At 65.0% G+C, this 26,542-nt stretch overlaps 1 protein-coding gene across 1 annotated transcript in view; it reads left to right on the plus strand.

Annotated features, from left to right (window-relative positions):
- HSPG2 (heparan sulfate proteoglycan 2) overlaps positions 1–26,542 on the plus strand; it is a 41,413-nt gene that overhangs the window by 3,528 nt on the left and 11,343 nt on the right. Inside the window, exons 2-70 of the mRNA XM_069780379.1 lie at positions 1,767–1,899; positions 2,505–2,588; positions 2,726–2,791; positions 3,012–3,121; positions 3,218–3,276; positions 3,896–4,056; positions 4,253–4,378; positions 5,024–5,263; positions 5,340–5,459; positions 5,534–5,665; positions 6,563–6,707; positions 7,338–7,486; positions 7,568–7,714; positions 7,779–7,942; positions 8,015–8,191; positions 8,516–8,712; positions 8,789–8,936; positions 9,023–9,150; positions 9,228–9,314; positions 9,386–9,444; positions 9,522–9,589; positions 10,173–10,313; positions 11,385–11,561; positions 11,641–11,820; positions 11,898–12,016; positions 12,100–12,211; positions 12,295–12,408; positions 12,490–12,617; positions 12,695–12,781; positions 12,864–12,913; positions 13,009–13,097; positions 13,190–13,330; positions 13,407–13,598; positions 14,098–14,190; positions 14,269–14,349; positions 14,469–14,699; positions 14,816–14,929; positions 15,016–15,143; positions 15,214–15,300; positions 15,999–16,225; positions 16,315–16,425; positions 16,507–16,607; positions 17,014–17,194; positions 17,747–17,806; positions 18,019–18,141; positions 18,229–18,369; positions 19,088–19,230; positions 19,317–19,452; positions 19,540–19,685; positions 19,778–19,916; positions 19,995–20,149; positions 20,517–20,655; positions 20,791–20,942; positions 21,246–21,384; positions 21,585–21,742; positions 22,019–22,157; positions 22,239–22,390; positions 22,487–22,625; positions 22,708–22,859; positions 22,943–23,081; positions 23,165–23,316; positions 23,401–23,539; positions 23,622–23,773; positions 23,857–23,995; positions 24,088–24,231; positions 24,306–24,440; positions 25,027–25,208; positions 25,289–25,481; positions 25,572–25,751. Coding sequence (XP_069636480.1) covers positions 1,767–1,899; positions 2,505–2,588; positions 2,726–2,791; positions 3,012–3,121; positions 3,218–3,276; positions 3,896–4,056; positions 4,253–4,378; positions 5,024–5,263; positions 5,340–5,459; positions 5,534–5,665; positions 6,563–6,707; positions 7,338–7,486; positions 7,568–7,714; positions 7,779–7,942; positions 8,015–8,191; positions 8,516–8,712; positions 8,789–8,936; positions 9,023–9,150; positions 9,228–9,314; positions 9,386–9,444; positions 9,522–9,589; positions 10,173–10,313; positions 11,385–11,561; positions 11,641–11,820; positions 11,898–12,016; positions 12,100–12,211; positions 12,295–12,408; positions 12,490–12,617; positions 12,695–12,781; positions 12,864–12,913; positions 13,009–13,097; positions 13,190–13,330; positions 13,407–13,598; positions 14,098–14,190; positions 14,269–14,349; positions 14,469–14,699; positions 14,816–14,929; positions 15,016–15,143; positions 15,214–15,300; positions 15,999–16,225; positions 16,315–16,425; positions 16,507–16,607; positions 17,014–17,194; positions 17,747–17,806; positions 18,019–18,141; positions 18,229–18,369; positions 19,088–19,230; positions 19,317–19,452; positions 19,540–19,685; positions 19,778–19,916; positions 19,995–20,149; positions 20,517–20,655; positions 20,791–20,942; positions 21,246–21,384; positions 21,585–21,742; positions 22,019–22,157; positions 22,239–22,390; positions 22,487–22,625; positions 22,708–22,859; positions 22,943–23,081; positions 23,165–23,316; positions 23,401–23,539; positions 23,622–23,773; positions 23,857–23,995; positions 24,088–24,231; positions 24,306–24,440; positions 25,027–25,208; positions 25,289–25,481; positions 25,572–25,751 — 9,352 coding nt within the window. The remainder of the gene's footprint in view (positions 1–1,766; positions 1,900–2,504; positions 2,589–2,725; positions 2,792–3,011; positions 3,122–3,217; positions 3,277–3,895; positions 4,057–4,252; positions 4,379–5,023; positions 5,264–5,339; positions 5,460–5,533; positions 5,666–6,562; positions 6,708–7,337; positions 7,487–7,567; positions 7,715–7,778; positions 7,943–8,014; positions 8,192–8,515; positions 8,713–8,788; positions 8,937–9,022; positions 9,151–9,227; positions 9,315–9,385; positions 9,445–9,521; positions 9,590–10,172; positions 10,314–11,384; positions 11,562–11,640; positions 11,821–11,897; positions 12,017–12,099; positions 12,212–12,294; positions 12,409–12,489; positions 12,618–12,694; positions 12,782–12,863; positions 12,914–13,008; positions 13,098–13,189; positions 13,331–13,406; positions 13,599–14,097; positions 14,191–14,268; positions 14,350–14,468; positions 14,700–14,815; positions 14,930–15,015; positions 15,144–15,213; positions 15,301–15,998; positions 16,226–16,314; positions 16,426–16,506; positions 16,608–17,013; positions 17,195–17,746; positions 17,807–18,018; positions 18,142–18,228; positions 18,370–19,087; positions 19,231–19,316; positions 19,453–19,539; positions 19,686–19,777; positions 19,917–19,994; positions 20,150–20,516; positions 20,656–20,790; positions 20,943–21,245; positions 21,385–21,584; positions 21,743–22,018; positions 22,158–22,238; positions 22,391–22,486; positions 22,626–22,707; positions 22,860–22,942; positions 23,082–23,164; positions 23,317–23,400; positions 23,540–23,621; positions 23,774–23,856; positions 23,996–24,087; positions 24,232–24,305; positions 24,441–25,026; positions 25,209–25,288; positions 25,482–25,571; positions 25,752–26,542) is intronic.

Below are 26,542 nucleotides of genomic sequence, written 5' to 3' on the forward strand. Positions count from 1 at the left end.
GGCGCATGCGTGAGGGGCAGTAGCAGAGAACCCACAACTCAGTGCACATGTGAGGGGCAGTAGCAGAGAACCCACGTACTCGGTGCATGCCTTGGAGAGCAGTGGCAGAGCACCCACACAGTCCGTGCATGTGTCGGGAGCAATGGCAGAGGACCTGCACGCTCAGTGCATGCGCGTGGGGATGATGGCAGAGCACCCACGCGCTCAGTGCATGCGTGAAGGGCAGCAGCAGAGCACGTACACACTCAATGCACGTGTGGGGAGCAGTAGCAGAGCACCCCCCAGCTCAACGCACGCATGAGTTCCTCCGTGCCTCAGTTTCCCCCTCCGCACCCCACCTCCCCCCTCCCAAGCAGGCCGGGGCTGCGCTGGCACCCACGGGGTCCCCCCACCCCGAGCCAGACTCCCTCAGGGTGCCGTGTCCCCCCCGTTTGTGCAGGCGAGTGGCCACGTCCCCCCCCTCCCCGTCCCCCAGCACCCGCTTAATCCCCCCTGGCGCTTGTTTGCACAGCAAAGTGCTGCCCCGACGGATTCCTCGCCACGGCGGGCGCCGGGGGCAGTGGGGGGGGGGACACGGGCCGAGGGGCACCCGCCGGGGCGGCGCACACGCGTGTGCATGTGTTGGTGCACAGGCGTGACGCAGCCAACGCGGCACTGTGTTGCCGGTGAGGACGCGTAGCGGTGCAGACGCAGGCGTCCGTGTGCACCCGCATGTCAGTGTGCAAATACGTGTGCACGGCCACGTGTCGGCATGCACGTGCGTCCCCGTGTCAGTGCACGCGTGTGGCGGTGCAAAGGCAGGTGCGCAGGCATGTGTCGGCGTGCACGTGCATCGCCGTGTCAGTGCACACACGTGTGATGGTGCAAACATACGTGCACAGTCCCATGGTGCTGTGCACACACGTCTCTGCGTTGGTGCACACATGTAGTGGTGCAAACATGTGTGCACAGCCCCATGTCGCTCTGCACACGCATCTTCATGTCAGTGCACACATATAATGGTGCAAGCACACGTGCGCAGCCCCACGCCACTGTGCACACGCGTCCCTGTGTCAGTGCACGCACATAGCGGTGCAAAGGCATGTGCACAGCCATGTCAGTGTGCACACGCATCCCTGTGTCGGTGCACACGTGTACAGGTGCAGAAGCGTGTGCACAGCCACATGTCAGTGTGCACGTGCGTCCCCATGTTGGTGCGTGCACGTAGCAGTGCAAAGGTGTGTGCACAGCCCCACGCCACTGTGCACACGCATCCCCGTGTCAGTGCATGCACACAGTGGTGCAAATGCGTGTACACAGCCACGTGTCAGCGTGCACACGCATCTCCGTGTTGGTGCGTGCATGTAGTTGTGCAAACACATGTGCACAGCCACGTGTCAGCATGCACGTGCATCCCCATGTCGGTGTGTGCATGTAGCGGTGCAAACACGTGTGCACAGCCACGTGTCAGCATGCACACGCGTCCCCGTGTCGGTGCGTGCCCGTAGCAGTGCAAAAGCGTGTGCACAGCCCGCGGTCCCCTCGCGCACGCCCCCCTCCCCGTGTGCCGGCACACGCGTGTGCCCGCTGCCGTGGCGGTGCCGTGGCGGCGCAGGAATGCGGTGGGTGGGTGATGAGCTCATTCCCCCCCCCGCGCCGTGACTCCACCGCGCAGCTATGCGGCCCTGGCCCTGCCAGCACCCATCTGTGTGTCCCCCCTTACCCCCCTTCCCCGGTGCCGGTGACGTGGCCTGGCACCCAGCGGAGGGGTGACGGGTGTCCCCCAGGTCACCCGCGGCACCCGGGGCTTGGCCGAGACCTCCTTCCCCGAGGACACGGTGGCCGACCACGTCGGAGGGACGCGGGGACGCCGGTACTACGAACACCTCTCTGACGACGAGGACCTGGTGGCATCCGGAGGTAAGGTGGCACCGGGTGGGTGGGTGTCACCGTGGGTGGGTGTCACCCTGGACGCCACTGGTGCTGTCCCCATTGCGGATGGCAGCGGGACCTGGTGGCGTCTGGTGGTAAGGTGGCGCTGGGTGGGTGCCACCGTGGGTGGGTGTCACTGTGGCTGGGTGTCACTCTGGGTAGGTGTCACCACGGGTGCCACTCACGCTGTCCCCATTGCAGATGGCAGTGGGACCTGGTGGCATCTGGCCAGTAAGGTGGCACTGGGTGGGTGCCACCCTGGGTGGGTGCCACCGTGGGTGGGTGTCACTACGAGTGGCCGCCACTCGTGCTGTCCCCATTGCAGATCGCAGCGGGACCTGGTGGCATCCATCGGTAAGGTGGCACGAGGTGCCACGGGTGGGTGCCACCCTGGGTGGGTGTCACCACGGGCGGGTGCCACCCTGGATGCCACTGGCGCTGTCCCCCTTGCAGACGGCAGCGGGACCTGGTGGCATCTGGCAGTAAGGTGGCACTGGGTGGGTGGGTGTCACCGTGAGTGGATGCCACCCTGGGTGGTTGTCACCCTGGATGTGTGCCACCCTGGGTTGCCACCCGTGCTGTCCCCATTGCAGATGGCAGCGGGGAGGACGGCAGTGGCATCACCTGGCCACCGGCGAGCGCTACCCACATACCCGTCGTCGGGCTGGCACCCACCGGTAAGGGGACGCCGTGGGGGTGGCACCTGTCCCCTGGGTGTCACCTGCGTGTCACCGCTCTCAAGCTCTGTCTCCTCTCCATCCTCTTCCTCTTCTTCCTCCTCTTCCTCCTCTTCATCCTCCTCCTCGGCGGGCAGCGCTCGGGCCCCCCCCCGCACCGGCGGGCATGGTGGTGGCGGAGCCCGAGGACGACCCCCCGCTGAGTAAGTGACACATATTGGGGGACCCCCCCCTTGCTGCACCCCCACTTTTTTCTCCCAGTGCCATATGTTGGGGGGGATGCGGCTGGATGGGTGGGGATCACAGCTGGATGGGGGGGTCGCAGCTGGGTGGGGGTCACAGGAGGGTATTTTTGGGGGGGTGCAGGTGCCATCTCCCCCATTTTTGACAGCCCCCCCCCCCATTTCTGATCCCCCCCCCCAGTTTATTTCCGGGCGCTGGTGAACTTCACCCGCAGCATCGACTACAGCCAGCAGCTGGAGGACCCCGAATCTGAGGAATTTCGGGAGGTTTCCGAGGCCGTGGTGGATACGGTAAGGGGGGACTCCCGGGGAGGGGGGTGCTGGGGGGTTGGGGGCACCCAAGGGAGCACCCTGACCCCCCCATTTTCTGCTCCCCCCACCAATCAGCTGGAGTCTGAGTATTACAAGGTGCCCGGGGAGCAGGTGGTCAGCGTGGTCTTCATCAAGTGAGCTGGGGGGGTTTGGGGGGGCTTAGGGGGTTTTAGGGGGTTTGGGGGGGGCTGGAAGGTTTGGGGGGGGTCAAGGAGGCTGGGGAGGTTTGGGGGATGCAGGAGAGGTTTGGGGGTACAGGGGAGGTTTGGGGGATACTGGGAGGTTTGAGTTGGTGGGGGGGTTTAAGGGTGATGGGGAGGTTTGGGGGGGCTGTGGGGGGGATTAGGGGTGATGGAGACGTTTTGCGGTGTGGAGGGGGTTGTGGGGATGGGCAGGTTTGGGGGGGCAGGAGGGCTTGGAGGGGATGGGAAGTTTTGGGGGTGCAGGGGAGGACTGGGGGGCAGGGAGGTCCAGGGAGTCAGTGGGAAGGTTTGGGGGTGATGGGGAAGCTTGGGGAGACAGTGGGGAGTTTGGGAATGGTGGGGAGCTTTTGGGGGTGATGGGGAGGTTTGGGGGTGCAGTGATAATTGGGGGTGCAGGGGAGCTTTTGGGGGTGCAGGGGAGGTTTTGGGGGGATGGGGATGTTTTGGGAGTGCAGAGGAGCTTTTGGGGGTCCAGAGAAGATTTGGCAGGGTGCAGGAGGGAGATTTTGGGGTGCTGACACCCCCTCCTCCCCTTTCCACCCCCCCCCAGAGAGCTGGAAGGCGACGTTTTCGTGGAGCTGGACGTGGGCTCAGAGGGGAACGGGGACGAGGCGCAGCTGGGGGGGGTCCTGCGGGACCTGGTGGCCGCCGGCTCCATCGCCTCCTACCTCACCTCCCCCCTCGGCTTCCAGTTTCGGCGCTTGGGGGCCGGTGAGTGCCGGGGGGGGGGGACACCCTGGGGGGGGTGTGTGCGCTCAGACCGCCCCCATAGATCCCATCCCATCACCTGGTCCCGCGTAGCAGTGTGTCTTGACACCCCCCCCCCCTCCAAATTTCTGGTGGGTGGATCTTTGGGGGGTGGGGGGTGTCACCCTGACCACGGTGACCCCCCCCCGCCCGCAACTAGTGACCCCCCACCCACGCGCCTGCACCTCCCTGGAGTTCACCTGCGGCAGCGGCGAATGCATCGCCGGCGAATACCGCTGCGACCACCGGCCCGATTGCCACGACGCCTCTGACGAGGACGGCTGTGGTGAGACCTCCCCCCACCCCCCCCCCTGCACCCCCATTTCCCCCATAACCCCCCATAAATCCCCCACACCCCCATTTCCCCCCTCTACCCCCCATACTCCCCCACTGCACGCTCTTCTCCCCTATAATCCCCCATAAACCCCCCCACTGCACCCCCATTTCCCCTCCTAAACACCCCTAAACCCCCACTGCACCCCCATAAACCCCCCACTGCACCCCCATTTCCCCTATACTCCCCACAACCCCCCCCTGCACCCCCATTCCCCCCTAAACACCTCTAAACCCCCCCTGCACCCCCACCTCCCCTATAACCCCCCATAAACCTCCCCCCTGCACCCCCAATTCCCCTATACCCGTGTAACCCCCCCACTGCACCCCCATTTCTCCCCTATAACCCCCATAACCCCGCTGCACCCCCATTTACCCCCATAACCCCCCACTGTACCCCCATTTCCCCCCTAAACACCCCTAAATCCCCCACTGCACCCCCATTTCCTCCCTATAACCCCCCCATAACCCCCCCACCACACTCCTATTCCCCCCCAGCCCCCCATAACCCCCCTGCACCCCCATTTCCCCCCAATCCCCCCATAACCCCCCCCGGACCCTCATTTCCCCCCCATAATCCCCCCCATCATCCCCACAGACCACCCGACACGGATGCCCCCCACCACCGCCCGCCCCGCCACCACCCGCCCGGTGAGCACCGTCACCGTCGCCGCCACCACCCCCCCGCGTCGCCTGCTCACCCCGCGCCCCCCCAAACCGCCGACGGGTGGGTGCCAAGCGGGCGAAGCCGCCTGCGCCAACGGGCGCTGCGTCCCCCGCGATTACGTCTGCGACGGCGAGCCCGACTGCGCCGACGGCAGCGACGAGGAAGCTTGCGGTGAGTTTGCGGTGCCGTGGCGATGGGGTGGGGGGCACCCTATGGGTGCTGACGACCTCCCCCGCCCCCCACCCAGGCACCCCCTCGCCCTGCGAACCCAACGAGTTCAAGTGCCGCAACGGGCACTGCGCCCTCAAGCTTTGGCGTTGCGACGGCGAGAACGATTGCGGGGATGGCTCCGACGAGACCGATTGCCGTGAGTATGGCCAGGTTGGGGGACACGCGCGGTGACACGATCCCGGTTGACACGTGTCACCGTCACCGCTGCAGCCACCAAAGCGCCCGGTGCGGCGTGCGGGCCAGCAGAGTTTCGGTGCGTGGCGAGCGGGAGCTGCATCCGTGCCAGCTACCAATGCGACCGGGAACCCGATTGTCCTGACCGCTCCGATGAGGTCGGCTGCGGTAAGTGACACCGGGAGGGGACACGTCGGCCCAGGCGAAGGGACACCTCTACCAGGCTTGGGGACGTGGTGCCCGGTGTTAGGTTGGGGACACTGCGATGTGGCTGCGTGCTGGGGATGCTGCGCCCGAGCTGTGCTGGGGATGCGGTGCTGTGGCACAGGCTTGGGGACACTGTGCCCGGGGATGCTGTGCCATGGCACCGGGTTGGGGACACCGCGCCCGAGCTGTGCTAGGGACCCCATGGCATGGCACCAGGCTGGGGACGTTGGTCCCAAGCTGTGCCAGGGACCCCGAGATGTGCCAGGGACCCCATGCCACGGTACCAGGCTGGGGACACTGTGTGCGGGGGACCCCGTGCCACGGCACCAGGCTGGGGACACTACACCCAGGGACCCTGCGCTATGGCACCGGGCTGGGGACACCGCGCCTGGGGACCCCGTGCCATGGCACCGGGCTGGGGACACGACACTGTGCTGGGGACACTGTGCCCAATCCGTGCCACGCTGGGGACCCTCTGTCACGGCACTGTGCTGGCTACAGTGCTGGGGACCCCGCACCCAATTGGTGCCACGGTGGGGACCCGGTGCCATGGCACGGTGCCGGGTGCTGCGCTGGGGACCTCGTGCCCAAGCTGGGCTGGGGACCCCTTGCTGGTGACCCCGTCCCCAAGCCGTGCCACGCCGGGGACCCCGTGCCCAAGCCGAGCTGGGGACCTGGTGCTGGTGACCCCGTCCCCAAGCCGTGCCACGCTGGGGACCCGGTGCCACAGCGCGGTGCCGGGTGGCGTGCTGGTGGCCCTGTCCCCACGCGGTGCCGTGCTGGTGACCCGGTGCCGGTGACCCCGTCGGCAGGCGGTGCCACGCCGGGCGCGGGGTGGTGACGGGGGGGTGCGGGCAGTGCCCCCGCAGGTGGTGACGCTCCCCCGGGAGTCGGTGCGGGCGGTGCCGGGGCAGACGGTCACCTTCACCTGCGTGGCCACCGGCGTCCCCACCCCCATCATCACCTGGCGCCTCAACTGGGGCCACACCCCCAGCAGCCACAGGTGGGGGTGGGGCGTGGTCCGGTGGGCGGGGCCTAAGGGGGCGGGGGTCGAAGGGGGGGTGGCCCACAGGGGCAAGGGGAGCTGGCCGAGGGGTCGGGGGGTCGGGGCTTGGGGAGGGGGCGGGGCTTCTCTTTGGGGAGGGGCTTGCCCTCGGGGTGTGTGCTGCGGTGGGAGGGGCTTGCACTTGGGGGAGGGGCTTGTGCTTGGGGTGGAGGTGGTGGTCGTGCTTGGGGCGGGGCCTGTAGTGGTGGGAGGGGCTTGCATTTTGGGGGAGGGGTGTCTGGTGGCGGGAGGGGCTTGTGGCAGGAGGGGGCTATGGTGGGAGGGGCTTGCACTTGGAGGTGGTGCTTGTACAGGGGCGTGGCCTGCTGTGGTGGGCGGGGCGTTGGGGCAAAACTCCCAGCAAAGGGGCGGAGCTAACAGCCAGCAGGGGCCATGCACACGGTGGACAGGGGAGCTGCACGGTGGGCGGGGCTTCCCCTGAGGGCGGGGCTTGCACGAGGGGGCGGGGCGTGCGATTAGGGGCGGGGCCTGGGCATGCAGCAGGGGCGTGTTCCTTTGCCGGTGCTGGGTACCGAGCATGCCGGGTGCTGCGTGTGCCGGGCACCGGGTGCCAAGCCTGCCGCGCAGGGTGTCGATCGTGAGCGAGGCCGGGCAGGGCACGCTGACCATCCGGGACGTGAAAGAAGCCGACCAAGGCGCCTACACCTGTGAAGCCATCAACACCCTCGGCATGGTCTTCGGCATCCCCGACAGCATCCTCACCGTCACCCGCCCTGGTGAGCGTCCCCCGCCCTCCGCTCCCCATCCAACCCCACCCCCACCACGGCACCGGCACCGTCACACACCATCTCCCGCAGGACCGTGCCCCGAGGGCCACTTCCAGGTGACGGGGACATCCCGCTGCCTGCCCTGCTTCTGCTTCGGTGTCACCACCGCCTGCCGTGCCACTGCTCGGCACCGCCACCGCCTCCGCCTCCGCTTCGACCGCCCCGACGACTTCAAGGGTGAGTTATGGGGACAAGGGACAGGGGACAAGGGACACGCCAGGGGCTGAGCATCTCCTTGCAGGCGTCAACGTGACGGTGCCGGCCGCACCATCCCCGCCGGTGCTTTCGGCCACCCAGCTCCACGTGGACGTGGGCGCTGAGGAATTCCAGCTCCTGGATCTGTCCCGCCGCTTCCTGGCCCTCGATGCCTTCTGGGCGCTGCCAGATGCCTTCCTTGGGGACAAGGTGACACTGGGGGTGGGGACAGGGCTGGGGACGCCGGCGGCACGGCTGCTGACAGCCCACTGATGCTGCCAGGTGGATGCCTACGGGGGAGCGCTGAGTTACGGGGTGCGGTACCGGCTGGGGCGGGGACCCCCTGAGCCCACCACCCACCCTGACGTGGTGCTGCGGGGCCACGGGCGGCAGCTGCGGGCACGCGCCGGAGCCACCCGGCCCGATGTCCTCAACCGGCGGCATGTGCCCTTCACCGAGGTGGGTGGGAGCCGGGTGGGGGATGGCAGTGGTGGGTGGGAGGGTGGTGGTGGTGGTGGTGGTGATGGGTGGATGATGGTGGTGATGGTGGGTGGGTGATGCTGGTGATGGTGGGTGGGTGGGTGATGCTGGTGATAGTGGGCGATGGGTGATGCTGGTGATGGTCGTGGGTGGGTGGTAGGTGGGTGATGCTGGTGGTGGCGGGTGGGTGATGCTGCTGATGGATGGGTGAAGCCAGTGGTGGTGGGTGAAGCCAGTGGCAGCAGTGGCTGATGCCAGCATTGGCATCACCCTGGGGTGACACCGGTGTCACTGTCCTGGCAGGACCACTGGGAGGATGAGGAGGGTGCCCCAGTAAGCCGGGAGCTGCTGCTGCTGGTGCTGCAGGGGCTGGAGGGCATCTTCATCCGGGCAGTCTATGATGGGCGCATGGCCAGCGTGGGGCTCAGCGACGTGGCCATGGATGTCACCAGCCCCAGTGACACCGGCCTGGGGCCAGCTGGGGACGTCGAGGAGTGCAGGTGACTGCCGGTAGCGAGGTTGCGGGCTCGGTGCCACCACCGCCACGATGCCACCGTCACACCACTGTGTCCCCAGGTGCCCTGTGGGCTACGCGGGGCTGTCATGCCAGCGATGTGCCACCCGCTTCGAGCGGGTGACAAGGGGACCCTACCTGGGGACCTGCTCCGGTTGCGGCTGCCACGGCCACTCCAGCACCTGCGACCCCGTTTTTGGGCACTGCCTGGTAAGGAATGGGGGGGTGACAAGGGAATGGGGATGTGGCACGGTGTCACCATGCCTCCTGTGCCACATGTCCCCATCCCCCCCCAGAACTGCCAGCACAACACAGAGGGTCCCCAGTGTGAGAAGTGCAAACCTGGCTTCTTCGGCGATGCCACCAAGGGCACGGCCACTGCCTGTCACCCTTGTCCCTGTCCTTACACCGAGCCAGCTCGCAGGTGGGTGCCAATCCCAGGGCCCCCCCCGCCCCCAAAATATCACTGCCCCGGTCTGTCACCGTCATTGTCACCTGCAGGTTTTCAGAGTCATGCTTTTTGGACACGGACGGCCAAGCCACCTGCGACGCCTGTGCACCAGGTTACGCTGGCCGCCGCTGCGAGAGGTGGGTGCGGGGGGTCCCTATAACCCTCCCCCCACCAAGACCCCCCGCCCATCATCAACCCATTCCCATAGGTGCGCCCCAGGCTACGAGGGAGACCCCATTCAGCCAGGTGGCAAGTGCACCCCAATTGGTGAGTAGTGGGTGTTGGTTGTGGGGTGCCCCCCCACAGCCAGGGGTGCCCCCCACCCTCACCCTCGCTGCCCACAGGCCAGGAGCTCGTCAAGTGCGACACCCGCGGGGGCAAGGACGAGGCTGGCGGGACGTGCCGCTGCAAGGTGCGGGCAGGGTGCTGGGGGGGGGCACTGGGTGCTCCCATCTCCCACAGCACCTAGTCCGATCCCCAAAGCACCCAGTGTGATCCCTGGGGCACCCAGTGTAATCCCAGCTATGGCACCCAGTCCGATCCCCCATAGCACCTATTCTGAACCCCCCATGGCACTGAGTCCAGTGTCTGGGGTACCCAGTCCAATCCTCCCTAGCACCCATGCCACCCCCCACATTAGCACCCAGTCCGACACCCCATGACACCCAGTCCAATCCCTGGGGCACCCATTCTGACCCCACTGTGGCACCCATTCCCCCCCCCCACACCCGTAGCACCCATTCCGCCCCCCCCCCCATAGCTCCCAGTCCGACTCCCCCCATGGCACCCACTCCAGCCCCCCCAGCACCCAGTCCCACCCCGCCCCCATCCGTTTCCACTCCCCAGCAGCCCCCTGCTGCAGCACCCACCTCCCCACCCTGGCACCCCATTTCCCAGTCCCCCCAGCACCCAGCTGGTCCGATCCCCCACGGCACCCATTCCTCCACCCCCTGGCACCCCCACCCACGGCACCCATCCTGTGCCCCCTCCGGCAGCCCAACGTGCGGGGGCGGCTGTGCGATGCCTGCGCCGCCGGCACCTTCCACCTGAGCGCAGCCAACCCCGAGGGCTGCCTGCAGTGCTTCTGCATGGGTGTCTCACGGCACTGCGCCAGCTCCGCATGGAGCCGCCACCAGGTACGGTCACCAGGCTGTGCCAGGCCATGCTGCGTCATTTGGTGCCATGTTGTGCCATGTTGTGCCATACTATGTGACGTCAAGCCATGCCATGCCATTATATGCCATGTTATGCCATGCTGTGCCTTGCCTTGCCATGCCGTGCCATGCCATGTCATGTCAAGCTGTGTTGTGCCATGCTGTGCCGTTATATGCCGTTATGCCATGCTATGTCATGCTGTGCTGTGCCATGCTGCGCCATGTCGTGCCGTGCTGTGCCGTGTAATGCCATGCTATGTCAGGCTGTGCCATGTTGTGCTGTGTCGTGCTGTGCAATGCCATGCTGTACCATGTATTGCCATCTTTTGCCATGTCATGCCATGCTGTGCCATATAGTGCCTTCCCATGCCATGTAGTGTCATGCCGTGCCATGTTGTGCCATGCTGCCACATGCCATGCCACATAGTGCCATGTTGTGCCATGCCACGCCATGCCTTGCTGTGCCACGCTGTGCCGTGTTATGCTATGCCATGCCATGCCATGCCATGTAGTGCCATGCTGTGCCATGTTGTGCTATGCCGTGCTGTGCCATGCCATGGAGTGCCATGCCTTGCTGTGCCACGCTGTGCCGTGTTATGCTATGCCATGCCATGCCATGCCATGTAGTGCCATGCTGTGCCATGTTGTGCTATGCCGTGCTGTGCCATGCCATGGAGTGCCATGCCTTGCTGTGCCACGCTGTGCCGTGTTATGCTATGCCATGCCATGCCATGCCATGTAGTGCCATGCTGTGCCATGTTGTGCTATGCCGTGCTGTGCCATGCCATGGAGTGCCATGCCTTGCTGTGCTACGCCATGCTGTGCCATGTCATGTCGTGCTGTGACATGTCATGCGTTGCTAGGCCGTGCTATGCAGGGCTGCACCGTGCCATGTAGTGCCATATTGTGCCATGCCATGCCATGCCATGCCTTGCTGTGCCACACCGTGCCGTGTTGTGCCATGCCACGTAGTGTCATGTCGTGCCGTGTTGTGCTATGCCACGCCATGCTGTGCCATGCCTACCACCAAGCCCCTTCCCGCTCCCCTTCCAGGTCCTCCTCACCGCCGAGGAGACACCGCCACTGAGCCTGGCCAACCTGGCCGGCACACGGACCGTGGGTGACCGTGCCCGCTTCTCCTCCCCACGGGAGCTGCTCTTCGCCGCCTTCCAGGAGCTGCCCCGTGACGTCTACTACTGGGTGCTGCCCGCACCCTTCGCCGGGGACAAGGTGCCAGCGCCGGGGCCGACTGGGGGACAAGGTGGATGTCCCCAAGCCCGGCTAAGCCTAGCTGCATCCCGCCCTGCAGGTGACATCGTACGGTGGTGAGCTGCGCTACACGGTGACGCACCGGGCACCGGCGGGCGCCCAACCTTTGCCACGCCAGCCCGACGTCCTGCTGCAGGGCAACGGCATACTCCTGGAGCACTTCTCTGATGCCAACCCCCCATCTGGCGTCCCCACCACCGTCACCGTGCCCTTCCGTGAAGTGAGGACCGGCGGGTGTCCCCCCCATCCCAGGTTGGGGTTGGGGACACAGCGGTCACCCCCTGGTTGTGCCCGCAGCGTGCCTGGCGCCGAGCGGATGGACGCGATGCCACCCGTGAGCATCTCCTGATGGCTTTGGCCGACATCGACCTCTTCATGATCCGGGCGTCCTACTCTGATCAACCAGAGGAGAGCAGGTACCAGGGAGAGGGGAAGGGAAACTGGGGACATGGGGGTGCGGGTGGGCAGAGCGGTGGGGACATCTCCTCTTGCCCCGCAGACTAGCCGATGTCAGCCTGGACGTGGCAGTGCCACACGCTACCGGCCGCCCGCCGGCACTGGAGGTGGAGGATTGCACCTGCCCAGCCGGCTACCGTGGTGCCTCCTGCCAGGTGAGACCCTCAGTGTCCCCTCACCCTGGCCTTCGGGACACCGAGTGGTGGCCCACCCCCCTGTCCCCTTGTCCCCTCCATAGGACTGTGATACCGGCTACACCCGCAGCACCACCGGGCTCTACCTGGGCACCTGCGAGCCGTGCCAGTGCCACGGCCATGCCAGCGAGTGCCACCCTGAGAATGGCATCTGCCAGGTGAGCTGGGGACAGTGGGTGGACACCCCGGGGACCCCCATGGCGGTGCCACCAATGCCATCACCCCCCCCTCCTTTGCAGGGCTGCCGGGATCACACGGAGGGCGCCCAATGTGACAAATGCCAACCCGGCTACTACGGCGATGCTACCCGGGGCACCCCGGGCGACTGCCAGCCCTGTCCCTGCCATGGACACCACAGTGACACCCAGTAGGTGCCACCACCTGGTCACCTACATTCTTGGGGACACGGGCAGGGTCTCACCCATCCCCTTGTCCCCTCTGCAGGGTGACCAAAAGCTGCTTCGAGGACAAGGACGGACAGCCCACCTGCACCGCCTGCGCCCCTGGACACAGTGGGCGTCTCTGCGAGAGGTGCCAGGGGAACCCGGGGTGAGGGGTTGTTTTTTGGGGTGCAACCTCCCCTTCATTGGCTTTTTTTGTACCCCCACCATAGGTGCTTGCCTGGGTACGTGGGGGACCCGCTGCGGGGAGAGCCGTGCCAAGGTGAGCGTCGTGGGGAGAGGACGAGGTGGTGTCCCCTGCAGTGGCACTGAGGGGGGCATCGTGCCTAACCGCTGTCCCCCCCCACTCCACCGCAGAGCCGGGCGTCCCCAGTGGGCAGTGCCAGTGCGACCCGCGCGGCAGCATCGGCGAGGGCTGTGACGCCGACGGGCAGTGCCACTGCAAGGTGAGTTGTCGTCCCCCTCCCAGCATGTCCCCAAGCCCTGGGAGGAGGTGCCGGGGCCATGTCACCCACCCCATCCCCCCCACTCCCCCCAGGCCAACGTGGAGGGTCCCAGCTGTGCCACCTGCCGTCCCCACCATTTCCACCTGAGTGCCAGCGAGCCGGCTGGCTGCCTGCCCTGCTTCTGCATGGGCATCGTCCAGCACTGTGCCAGCACCGCCTATGCCCGTGGCACCGTGAGTGTCCCCTCCGAAGTCTCCAGGCTGTCCCCAGATGTCCCCAACCCCACTCACCCATATCCCCATCCTGTAGGTCCAGACGCCCTTCGGTCCCGGTAATCCCCAGGGATTTGCCTTGGTGAACCGGCAGCGCAGCACCCGGGTGGGCACCGGCTTCGAGGTGGAGCTGGGGACCCCCCAACCCCGCTTGACCTACGGCCGTTTTGGGGAGCTGCCCCCCGACTCCTACTACTGGCAGCTGCCTCCCCCCTACCAGGGGGACAAGGTAATGGGGTGCCCCCCCTCCCTGACCAAGGGGACAGGGGTGCCCGCAGGAGCACCAGCCTGGCACCGGCTGCACCCACTCCCCATGGGCACCCCTGGCTGCTCGCCCCATGGCTCTGGTGGAGGGGGAAGTGGGCACAGCCTCCCCCGTCTCCTGCTTTCTTCCTTTTTCTTTTTTCCCCTTTTCTTTTTTCCCCTTTTCTTTTTCCCCCTTTTCTTTTCCCCCCTTTTCTTTTCCCCCCTTTTCTCTTTCCCCCTTTTCTTTCCCTCTTTTCTTTTTCCCCTTTCTTTTTCCCTTCCCTTTCCCCTTCCCTCTTCCCCCTTTTCCTTTCCCCATCCCTGTCTCATCCCATCACCTTCCCCATCCCCATCCCTGTCCCCATCATCCTCCCCATCCTCTTCCTCTTCCCTTTCCCTATCCCCATCCCTATCCCTATGCTGTCCTGTCCCTTCCCCTTCTCATCCCATGGGATGCATCCCCACCCCATCTCCCCATGCAGGTGGGCTCCTATGGCGGGCGCCTCCGCTACACCCTGACCTACACCCCGGGGGGGCAGGGAGCCCCCCTGCCTGACGTCGACATCCAGATCACGGTATGGGGGTGCCTGGGCTGGGGGGGGACAACAGGATGACACTGGCGACCCCCCACCTGACCCTCCCCATATCCACAGGGCAACGACATCACGCTGGTGGCGTACCAGCCCGACCTGCCCCCGCGGACCCCCCAGGCCTTCGAGATCATTTTTCGGGAGGTAAGAGGGAGCGGGTGGCTTTTGTCCCTGATGTCCCCCGTCCCCACGACGTGCCCAGCCGGGGTGTGTGTGTCTGTCCCCCCCCCGCCCCGGCCCTTGACACCCCTCTCTGCCTGCAGCAATACTGGCAGCGGCCGGACGGGCAACCGGCGACACGGGAGCATCTCCTGATGGCTTTGGCCGACCTGGATGAGATCCTCATCCGAGCCACCTACTCCACCAGCACGGCCGCATCCAGCATCGCCAACGTCGCCATGGATATGGCCGTGCCCCCCCAACCCGGCCTCCCCCCGGCCCCTGAAGTGGAGGAATGCCGCTGCCCCCCCGGCTACCACGGGCTGTCCTGCCAGGTGAGCCCCCATCATCACCCCCCCCATCATCACCCCCCCCTTCCCAGGGATATTTTTTGGGGGGGAAGGGGTGTCACAACACTGAACACCCCTCCCTTTTTTTCCTCCCCTGTCAGGATTGTGCGCCCGGTTACACCCGCACCGGGGGGGGGCTGTACCTGGGGCACTGCGAGCTCTGTGAGTGCAACGGGCATTCGGAGAGCTGCCACCCCGAGAGCGGCGTCTGCTCCGTAAGTATTTATATTAAGCAGGTTTTGGGGGGGCTGGGGTCCATCCCAGCCGTGCACCCCCAATATTTGTGTGTGTGTGTCCCCAGGGATGCTTGCACAACACGGCAGGGGACTTCTGTGACCAATGTGCCCCCGGTTTCTACGGGGATGCCACCGCCGGTACCCCCGAGGACTGCCAGCCCTGCGCCTGTCCCCTCCCGTACCCTGAAAACCAGTGAGTGCCAGCGCCAAGGCGGGGGTCTGCCGGGGAGGGGACACCCCCCCACCTCACACTGTCCCCACAGGTTCTCCAGGACCTGTGAGAGTTTGGGAGGCGGCGGGTACCGCTGCACCGCCTGCGAGCCGGGCTATGCCGGGCAGTACTGCGAGCGGTGAGGCCTGTGGCAGGGGGTGGCTGGCACCCCCAAAAAACCCATATACCCATATATATATATGCTCAGCCCCATATACCCACCCTGATATACCCACCCCTATGGGCTCACCCCAATATACCCACCCTGAGGTACTCACCCAATGGGCTCACCCTTACACCCACGCCAATATACCCACCCTGACAGGCTCACCCTGATATACCCACCCTGATGTGCTCCCCCTGATAGACCCATCCCAAAGTGCTCACCCCGATATACTCACCCCAATATACACACCCTGGTATAGTCACCCTGATGGGCTTCCCCTGATAGACCCACCCCAACGTGCTCACCCTTACACCCACCCTGGTATAGTCACCCCGATGGGCTCACCCCAGTGTACCCACTCTGACATACTCAATGTTCTCCTGCTATTCCCACCCTAATATACCCACCCTGATGTGCTCACCCCAACATACCCACTTTGATATACCCACCCCAATGTACTCACCCCATAAGCTCATCCCAATTTATGCATTCTGATGGGCTCACCCCAATATACTCACCCCAATATACCCATCTCGATGTGCTCACCCCAATATACTCACCCCATTCCGATGGGCTCACCCCACTATATGCACCCCAATATGCTCACCCTCCTATACCCCCACCCCTGCTGTGCCCACCCCGCCATACACTCACCCCCTTTTCCCCTGCAGCTGCGCGCCTGGCTACACGGGTGACCCCACGGCACGTGGGCAGGCGTGCGTCCTGGCGGGCTCCCCACTCCCGCTGGCCGTCCGCATCCACCCACCACGCACCACAGTGGCACAGGGCAGCGCCGTCACCCTGCGGTGCCAGGCCAGCGGTGACCCCCCCTTCTATTACCACTGGACGCGAGAAGATGGGCGACCCCTCCCCGAAGGTGCCCAGAGCCGGCGACAAGGTATTGGGTGGTTCAGGGAGGGGGGGGACCATGGTGTCCCCAAGGTGGGGGGACGCGACGTGGGGTGTCACCCACGTGTCCCCCCCCAGGCGAGGAGCTGCACTTCGCCAGCATCCAGCCCTCTGAAGCCGGCGTCTACGTCTGCTCCTGCCGCAACCTACGGCACAGCAACACCAGCCGCGCTGAGGTCATTGTCACCGGTAGGTCATTGTCACCGAGGTGGGGGACACACACACGGAGTGGGGGGGTGAGCGGGACTCAGCTCTCCCATCTTGGTGCAGAGACCCCCGGCAAACCCATCACCGTCACCGTGGAGGAGAAGCGGGTGCAGCGGGTGAAGCCTGGGGCCGATGTCACCTTCGTCTGCACTGCCAAGAGCAAGGTGAGCTGAGGGGGGCACGGCACAGCGGGGGGCACGCGGGCACCCTTGGGTGCACATGGGGGTGTGCAGGGCATTGGGACACCCCTGGGTGCCCACCTGGTCACACAGGACACATGAGCACCCTTGGGTGCCCATGGGGCCATGCAGGGTACATGGGTGCCCATGGGGTCATGCAGGGCACAGGGACACCCTTGGGTGCCCATCCAGCCATACGGACCCCCCCAAACACGCTTGGGTGCCTACGTGGCTCTACGGGACACACCAACACCCCTGGGTGACCACCTCTCCCTGGCGGGTGCCCAGACGGGCATACAGCCCCCCCCATCCCCTCTGTCCCCAGCAGATGCCCTGCCCCACTGGCCTGCCCATCCCCATGGCCTCAGGCCTCTCCCTCTCTCCCCACCAGTCACCTGCCTACACCCTGGTATGGACGCGGCAGAACCACGGGACGTTGCCAGCCGGCGCCGTGGACTTCAACGGCATCCTCACCCTGCGCAACGTGCGGCCCGAGGACGCCGGTGTCTACGTCTGCACCGGCTCCAACATGCTGGACATGGATGAGGGCACCGCCACGCTCTATGTCCAGGGTAAGCCCGCAGGGGTGCCCAGACACTGGGGTGGTGAGCACGCTCAGTGCCCAGACGCCGCGGTGATGGGCTCACTTGGTGCCCAGATGCTGGGGTAAGGGGCATGCTTGCCACCAAGATGCTGGAGCGATGGGCACAATCAGAACCCAGATGCCAGGGTGCTGGGCACACTCAGTGCCCAGACGCCGGGGTGATGGGCAGGCTTGGTGCCCAGATGCCAGGGTGACGGGCATGCTCGGTGCCAAATCACTGGCACGATTGTGGCATGCTCACCACCCAGGTGCTGGGGTGATGGGCACGCTTGGTGCCCAGACACCAGGGTGATGGGCTCGCTTGGTGCCCAGATGCTGGGGCAATGGGCACGCTCACCGCCCAGATGTGAGGGCAATGGGCACGCTCACCACCTGTGTACTGGGGTAGTGGGCACGCTTGGCTCCCAGACGCTAGGATGATGGCCTTGCTTGGCACCCAGACACCAGGGCGATGGGCAGGCTAGCCACCCAGACGCTGGGGTGATGGGCACACTCCCCTGAGACCTGTGCCCTCTTGCAGCCCCATCAAAGACTCAGATGTTTTATGGACCTGTTGAGTTTATGGAGGGGCACAGACCAGGTAAGTCACAGTGGGGGAGGTTGGGGCAGGGGGAGGTCCACGCGCTCCCCACCCCCTGCACCTGCTGCATGCCGGGGCTCCACTGTGCACCCCGCCACCAGCCGTGCCACGCCACCCTCTTGCTTCCCACTGCCCCCACCAGCTGGGGCCAGCGCCATGGGGGGGGCCCCGGCGAGCCCTGAGCTCCCCCCCTCCCCGGGTCTCAACCACAGCCGGCACCGCCGCCGCCCCCACCGCCGCCGTGGAGCCGGCACAGCTGAGTGTGGCACCAGGGCAGCCGGCCGAGTTTCGCTGCGTGGTTGCCGGTAACCCCCCGCCCACCCTTGAGTGGCTCGGTAGGTGCCTGCCGGGGATGGGGGGGACACCAGCACCGGGCTTGGGGACACAGCTGTTGGGGGTGACACTGGGCCGTGTCCCCGTAGGCACGCTGCCGCCGCGGGCGGTGGTCCATGGTGGGACGCTGCGTTTCAGCGCCGTTGAGCCCACTGACGAGGGGCACTACGCGTGTCGGGCGCGCAGCAGCGCCGGGCAGCACACGGCGCAGGCCTTCCTCCATGTGCAAGGTAAGCGTCGTTCCCATCATCCCGGTCATCCCTGTTGTCCCCATTGTCCTCATCGTCCATCCCCATCCCCATCATCCCATCATCTCCATCATCTCCCATCATCCTTGTCACCCCCGTTGTCCCCATCGTCCCCATCATCATCATCATCTGCATCATCCCTGTCGCCCCCATCATCCCCATCACTGCTATCATCTACATCACCCCCATTGTCCTAATCATCCCTGTCACCCCTGTTGTCCCCATCATCCACGTCACCCCCCATCATCCCCATCGTTCATATCCATCATCCCATTGTCCCCATCATCCCCATTGTCTGCATCATCCCCGTCACCCCCACCATCACCATCACACTCATCATCCCCGTCATCCCCATCATCCCTGTCATCTCCCATCATCCATCCCCCTCATCCCCATCACTCCCACTGTCCCTATTGTCCCCATCATCTGTCACCCCCATCATCTGTTACCCCCATCATCCCCGTCACCCTCATTGTCCCCATCATCCCTGTCACCCCTATCATCTCCATCATCCTCTTCATCCCCCATCATCCTCATCATCCCCATCATCCCTGTCACACCCATTGTTCCTATTGTCCCTCATCCCCCCTATCATCCCCATCATCCTCATCTTCTGCATGACTCATGTCACCCCCATCATCCCCATCACCCCCATTGCCCCCACCCCTCCAGCACTGCCCTGACCCCCTACTTCCCACAGCTGCCAGCACACCCCGGGTGCAGGTGAGCCCGGAGCGGACGGAGGTGCAGGAGGGCTCCACGGTGCGACTCTACTGCCGGGTCTCGGGGTCACCCACCGCCACCATCACCTGGGAGAAGCAGGGGGGCACCCTACCACCGCAGGTGAGCCGGGTGCTGGCACCCTTGGGTGCTCCCGGGGGGATGTGGGTGCACCAAGGTTGCCTCTTACGCCCACCCTCATGCCACAGTCCCGCACTGAGCACGCCGACATCACCACGCTGGTCATCCCCACCGTGACAGTGGCCGACAGTGGCATCTACCTCTGCGTGGGCACCAGCGCCGCTGGCACGGCCCGCGCTGCCATCGAGGTGGCAGTGGTGCCAGGTGAGGCTGGTGGGGGATGCCAGTGAGATTCGGGGATGGGTTCAGCGGGCTGCAACCCACCCGTGTCCCCCCTTTTCCTCCCTGCAGGGACAGCACCACCCGTCCGCATCGAGTCCTCATCCCCATCCGTCACCGAGGGACAGACCCTGGACCTTGACTGCCTGGTGGCAGGATCTGGCCCTGCCACCGTGATGTGGTACAAGCGCGGTGGCTCCCTGCCCGCTGGCCACCAGGTAGGGCACAGGCAGTGCAGGCAGCGTGGGCAGCACCCCAAATCCTGCCCTGTCCCCTCCTATGTGACACCGATGCGTGTCCCCAACCCCAGGTTTCGGGGTCCCGGCTCCGTGTCCCCTACGTCACGGCGGCCGATTCAGGGGAGTACGTGTGCCGGGTGAGCTTGGGGACCACCATGCGTGAGGCGTCTGTCATTGTCACCGTCGTGGCTGGATCCAGCTCGTCCTACGGTGAGACCAGGCTCAGTGGCACCAGGGGGGGACATGCTGGTCCCAGACGGGCGGTCACGGCTCCATCCTCCCCCCCAGGGCCACCAGCTTCAGGTGTCCCTGTCCGGATCGATGCATCCTCATCCACTGTGGCTGAGGGACAGAGCCTGGACCTCAACTGCGTGGTGGCTGGGCAGGGACAGGCCACCGTCACCTGGTACAAGCGCGGGGGGTCCCTTCCAGCCAAGCACCAGGTAGGGGACACCAGAGGGGGATGTCACCAAGGGGGGTGGTTGGGGGTTGACCCACATCCCCATGCAAGCTTAAGTGGCCTCATGCAAGCCCAGGTGGGCCAATACAAGCCCAGGTGGGCCACGCAAGCCCAGGTGGTCCCATACAAGCTCAGGTAGCCCATGCAGGCTTAGGTGGCCCATGCAAACTCAACTGGCACTTTTGCAAGCCCAAGTGGCTCTATGCAAGCCCAGATGGCACTTGTGCAAGCTTGGATGGTCCTGTGCAAGCCCAGTGGCCCCCATACAAGACCAAGTGGCCCTGTGCAAGCCCCAGCAGCCCCATGGTAGCCCAAATGGCCCCTGTGTCTCCCGTGTCCCCTCCCCACAGGTGTCCGGCTCCCGGCTGCGACTGCTGCAGGTGACAGCGGCCGACTCGGGCGAGTACGTGTGCCGGGTGACCAGTGGGGCCACCAGCAAGGAAACCGCTGTCATGGTGACAATCCAGCCCAGCGGGGCCAGTGCCTACCGTGAGTGCGGACAGGGGCGTGACAGTGCCAGCGTGGGGGTCCCCATGTGCCATGGCACTGAGCCATGTCTTCTGTGCCCTTGCCGGTGGGATTCTGTCATGGTCACTGGTGTCACCCTCTTGTCTTGGTCCCCAGCCCCGGGCAGCACGACCCCCCTGCGCATTGAGTCCCCGTCCTCCGCCGTGGTCGAGGGCCAGACCTTGGACCTCAACTGTGTCATCGCCAGCCCCGCACAGGCCACCATCACCTGGTACAAGCGCGGGGGGTCCCTCCCGGCCAAGCACCAGGTAGGGGACGTGGAGGGGAATGTCCCCAAAGGGCCTGGTGGGGATTGACCCAAGGCCCTGTGCAAGCCCAGGTGGCCCATTACAAGCCCTGGTGGGCCCATGCAAGTCCAGATGGCCCCATTCAAGCCCAGGTGTCCCATGCAAGCTCAAGTGACCCCATGGAAGCCCAGGTGTCCCATGCAAGCTCAAGTGACCCCATGGAAGCCCAGGTGGCCCATGCAAGCCTGCATGGCCCCATGCAAGCTCCAGCAGTCCCATGGAAGCCCAAATGGCCCCTGTGTCCCCCATGTCCTATTCCCGCAGGTGTCTGGCTCCCGGCTGCGGCTGCTGCAGGTGACAGCGGCCGACTCGGGCGAGTACGTGTGCCGGGTGACTAGCGGGGCCACCACCAAGGAAACCTCCATCATGGTGACAATCCAGCCCAGCGGGGCCAGCACCTACCGTGAGTGGGGATCAGGAGGGGACACAGGATGTTACCCATGGGTGGGTGGCACTGCCCTGTGGTGTATCTGGGTCTGGGATGAATCACTCCCTGGGGAAGCCACCCATGTGTGTGCCCACCCTGACTTCCCGGGCTCCTGGTGTCCCTTGGAGGGTCACACGTGGTGGTGACCACGGTCTCTAACCTGTCTCGGTCCCCAGCCCCAGGCAGCACAACCCCCCTGCGCATCGAGTCCTCGTCCTTGTCATCGCCTGTGGCCGAGGGCCAGACCCTGGACCTCAACTGCGTCATTGCCAGCCCCGCACAGGCCACCGTCACCTGGTACAAGCGTGGGGGGTCCCTCCCGGCCAAGCACCAGGTAGGTGCTTCACCAGGAGGGAGATGTCCCCCAGGGGGTGGTTGGGGTTGACCCATGGCTCTTTGCAAGCCCAAGTAGCCCTGGTGGCCCCTTACAAGCCCTGGTGGCCCATGCAAGCCCAAGTGACCCCCTTGCATGCCCAGGTGGTCCCATGCAAGTCCAGGTGGCCCTGTGCAAGCTCGAGTGGCCTTGTGCAAGCCCAGATGGCCCTGTGCAACCGCTGATGGCCCCTTGCAAGCTTGAGTGGTCCCGGTGACCCGTTTCCTGTCCCTGCAGGTGTCCGGCTCCCGGCTGCGGCTACTGCAGGTGACAGCGGCCGACTCGGGTGAGTACGTGTGCCGGGTGACCAGTGGGGCCACCACCAAGGAAATCTCCATCATGGTGACGATCCAGCCCAGCGGGGCCAGCACCTACCGTGAGTGGGGACCAGGAGGGGACAGGGGACCAGAGGACCATGCAATGATTCTTGGGGTGACACTTCCATCTCTGTCCCCAGCCATTGGTGTCACCCCCCCGGTGCGCATCGAGTCCTCATCCTCCTCTGTGGCTGAGGGACAGACCCTGGACCTCAACTGCATCGTGGCCAGGCAGGGACAGGCCACCATCACCTGGTACAAGCGCGGGGGGTCCCTTCCAGCCAAGCACCAGGTAGGGACACCAGAGGAGCATTTTGGGATGGAAAAGGGATTTTTGGGGGGTTTGAGGGGTTTGTGTCCCCCTTCTCATGTGTGTCACCCCCGACAGGTGTCAGGCACCCGCCTGCGCATCCCCCAGGTGACGGCAGCCGATTCAGGGGAGTACGTGTGCCGGGTGACATCAGGTGGTGTCACGCACGAGACGTCCCTCATCGTTACCATCCAGACCGGCGCTGGCTCCTCTTATGGTACCGGGGATGGGTGGGAGGTGACATGGGGACACGATGGGGACACGGTGGCTACCCCTGCTGACCCCGTTGCTATTCCCAGCTGTTGGTGTCACGCCACCAGTGAGGATCGAGACCTCGTCTGCTGCCGTCACCGAGGGACAGACCCTGGACCTCAACTGCATGGTGGCAGGACAGGGTCACCCCCATGTCACCTGGTACCGGCGTGGGGGGGCTCTGCCCCCCAACAGCCAGGTGGGATGCCAGGGAGGTGGCATCACCCCGCAGGGCACAGCCCCACGTCAGCCACTGATGTGTCCCCAACTTCTCCTCTCCAGGTATCGGGGACCCGCCTGCGCCTCGTCCAGGTGGCAGTGGCTGATTCAGGGGAGTATGTGTGCCGGGTGACCCTGGGGACCGTCACGCAGGAGGCATCTGTCATCGTCACCGTGCCTGGCGGCATGGGCACCTACTACCGTGAGTGCAAGCAAGAGGGCAGCGCTTGGGGACAGATGGGTGCCACCTCGGTGACAAATGTCCCGTTTCCCTGTCCCCCCCAGCCTCCGGAGTCTCCCAGCCCCTCCGCATCGAGTCCTCGTCCTCGGCCATTGCTGAGGGACAGATCCTGGATCTCAACTGCGTGGTGGCAGGATCCGGCCCTGCCACTGTGACATGGTACAAGCGCGGTGGCTCCCTGCCCACCAGCCACCAGGTAGGGCACAGAGGGGGTTCACCCTGAATTTGTGTCATCCCCTGCTCTCTGGCACTGACTTGTCCCCAAATTGTCCCCTCCAAGGTGGCAGGCACCCGCCTGCGCATCCCCCAGGTGACGGCGGCCGATTCAGGGGAGTATGTGTGCCGGGTGACATCGGGTGGCGTCACGCAGGAGACGTCTCTCATCGTCACTATTGATGATGGAGCCAACCCATCCCACCGTGAGTGCCACCCTTCAGGGGACAGGTCCCCTCTGGTGCCAGGGACCGGTGGGGATGTTTACCCTTAACTCTGTCCGCACAGCCACTGGCGTCGCACCGCCCATCCACATCGAGTCCTCAGCATCCTCTGTCACTGAGGGACAGACCCTGGACTTGGACTGTGTGGTGGCTGGACAGGGACAGGCCACCATCACCTGGTACAAGCGTGGTGGGTCCCTCCCAGCCAAGCACCAGGTAGGTGGGGACAGGGGCAGGGTGGAGGACGGTGGCCGTGGGTGGCCGGTTGATGCCAACACCCCCTGCCATCATGTCCCCAGGTTTCGGGGTCCCGCCTGCGGCTGTCACAGCTCTCAGTGGCCGATTCAGGGGAGTACGTGTGCCGGGCAGACACAGGCAGCGTCTCCCGCGAGGCCACCGTCACTGTCACCGTCACCTCCCGTGACAGCTCCAGCTACCGTGAGTGTGGTCACAGGGCGAGGGAGGATGCCGGGGGGGAGATGTGGGACATGAGTGACCTTGGTGGCTTCCCTGTCCCTTTGTCCCTGCAGGTCTGCAGAGCCCCATCATCTCCATCGACCCGCACAGCATGGCGGTGGCACCAGGCGAGGATGCCACCTTCAAGTGCCGCGTCCACGACGGCGCCCGGCCTGTCAACGTCACTTGGCGGATGGGACCTGGCCAACATCTCCAAGGTATGGTGGTCCCCAGGGTGGTCCCGTCGTGGTCCCCAGGGTGTCCCTGGTGTTGATGGCTCCTCCTTGTCCAGACAACGTGAAGATCAGCACCAACGGCTCAGTCATCTCCATTACCGGCGCCCATGTGGGCAACCAGGGTGCCTACCACTGTGTGGCCTCCAACCGCTTCGGCATTGCCAGCAGCGTCGTCAACCTCCTGGTGCAAGGTGCGAGGTTGCTGGGGTGGCCCTGTCCCTGTCCCCATGTGCTCCAGATGCCCCCAGGGTGGTGGTGTCCCTATCGCCATCCCCATGTTGGTGTCTCCTGTGTGCTGCAGATGCCCCTAGGGTGGTGGTATCCCCGTGCCCATGTCCTCTGTGCGCTCCAGGTCCCCCCAGGGTGGTGGTGTTCCTGTCCCCATGCTGGTGTCCTCCATGTGCTCCAGATACCCTGGGGTGATCATGTCCCCATCCCTGTGTCCTATCCATGCTTCAGGTGCTCCTGGAGTGGTGGTGCCCATGTCCCCATACTGATGTCCTCCAGGTGCCCCTGGGGTTGTGATGTCCCCATCTCCGTGCTGATGTCCTCTATGGGCTCCAGATGCTCCTGGGATGGTTGTGTCCCCATCCTCATTTCCATCATGTGCTCCAGATGCTCCTAGGGTGGTGGTGTCCCTGTCCCCATCCCCCATCCCCATGCTGATGTCCTCCCCATGCTCCAGATGCCCCCAGGGTGATGCTGTCCCTGTTGCCATGCTAACGTCCTTAGTGGTGGTATCCTCATCCCCGCACTGATGTCCTCCTCCTTCTCCAGGTGCCCCCACAGTGTCGGTGATGCCACCGGGCCCTGTGACAGTGAAGGAGGGCAAATCCCTCAGCCTGGAGTGCCTTGGCCGGGGTGAACCACGGCCACTGGTGCGATGGAGCCGGCTGGGCTCCCGGCAGAAGGTGGAACACCAAATGCTGCTGCACATGGACAGCCAGGCCATCCTGCAGGTGAGCGGGGCACCCTGGGGTGCCGCGGGGATCTGGTGGGTGCCCAGTGCTCACCATGCACCCTGTCCCTCACCACACAGCTCTCACCGGCCAAGCCAGAGCACGCCGGGACCTACGTCTGCACGGCGCACAGCGCCTTGGGTTCAGCACAAGCCCGGGTGGACGTCAATGTGGAGACAGCACAGCGGCACCCTGGTGCCCCCGAGGTCACCGCGCCACCTGCCGTCACTGTGGTGGCCGGGGACACCGCCACGCTGCACTGCACAGCCAGAGGTACGGGGAGGATGGAGGACGGTGGTGGAGGAGGGGTATCCTGACATGGTACCCTGACGCCACGGTGATGGGCGCTGGCGCTGCCTGTAGGTGAGCCGGCGCCCCGGATCGAGTGGTCGAAGCTGCGGGCACCCCTGCCCTGGCAGCACCGGGTGGTGAACGGCAGCTTGGTCATCCCCCGCGTTGCACAGCAGGACTCGGGCCAGTACATCTGCAATGCCAGCAGCCCCGCTGGCTTCGCTGAGGTCTTCATCACCCTCGACGTGGAGAGTAAGGGGGTAGTGGGATTTGGGGTGCCCCTGGGTCCCTCCTGCCATCTCCACTGTCTCCTTCACCCGTGCTGTTGCCATCACCAATCCTTGGCTCCTCTCCGTCCTTCCTCTGCACATGGCCATCTCCATCACTGCTCCCACCCTCCTATCCAGCCCTTCCTCATGGATCCATCCTTGCTCCACCCCAGCACTCATCCTCCTCTCTGTCTCCTCTCAAGCTCCTTCATCCAGCCCTTCCCATGGATGTGTCCATCCATTTGTCCCATACCTGTGCACATCCATCTCTATTTCTGCTCTGTCCTCCATCCATCCCCTATTCATCGATCCGTCCATCACTCAGCCATCCCAGCTCACACCCATGTCTCCATCTCCTCTCACACCTCTCCATCCACCCCTTCCTGGTGGATTCATCCATCACTCATCCGTCCCAGCTCACATCCATCTCTCCATCTCCTCTCACACCCCTCCATCCACCCCTTCCTGGTGGATTCATCCATCACTCATCTGTCCCAGCTCACATCCACCTCTCCATCTCCTCTCACACCCCTCCATCCACCCCTTCCTGGTGGATTCATCCATCACTCAACCATCCCAGTACATGCCCATCTCTCCATCTCCTAACTCCTCCATCCACCCCTTCCTGGTGGATTCATCCATCACTCAACCATCCCAGTACATGCCCATCTCTCCATCTCCTAACTCCTCCATCCACCCCTTCCTGGTGGATTCATCCATCACTCAACCATCCCAGCTCACATCCATCTCTCCATCTGGTCTCAAACTTCTCCA

This window comes from Haliaeetus albicilla, chromosome 4, assembly GCF_947461875.1.
Source record: "Haliaeetus albicilla chromosome 4, bHalAlb1.1, whole genome shotgun sequence".
Taxonomy (NCBI): Eukaryota; Metazoa; Chordata; class Aves; order Accipitriformes; family Accipitridae; genus Haliaeetus; species Haliaeetus albicilla.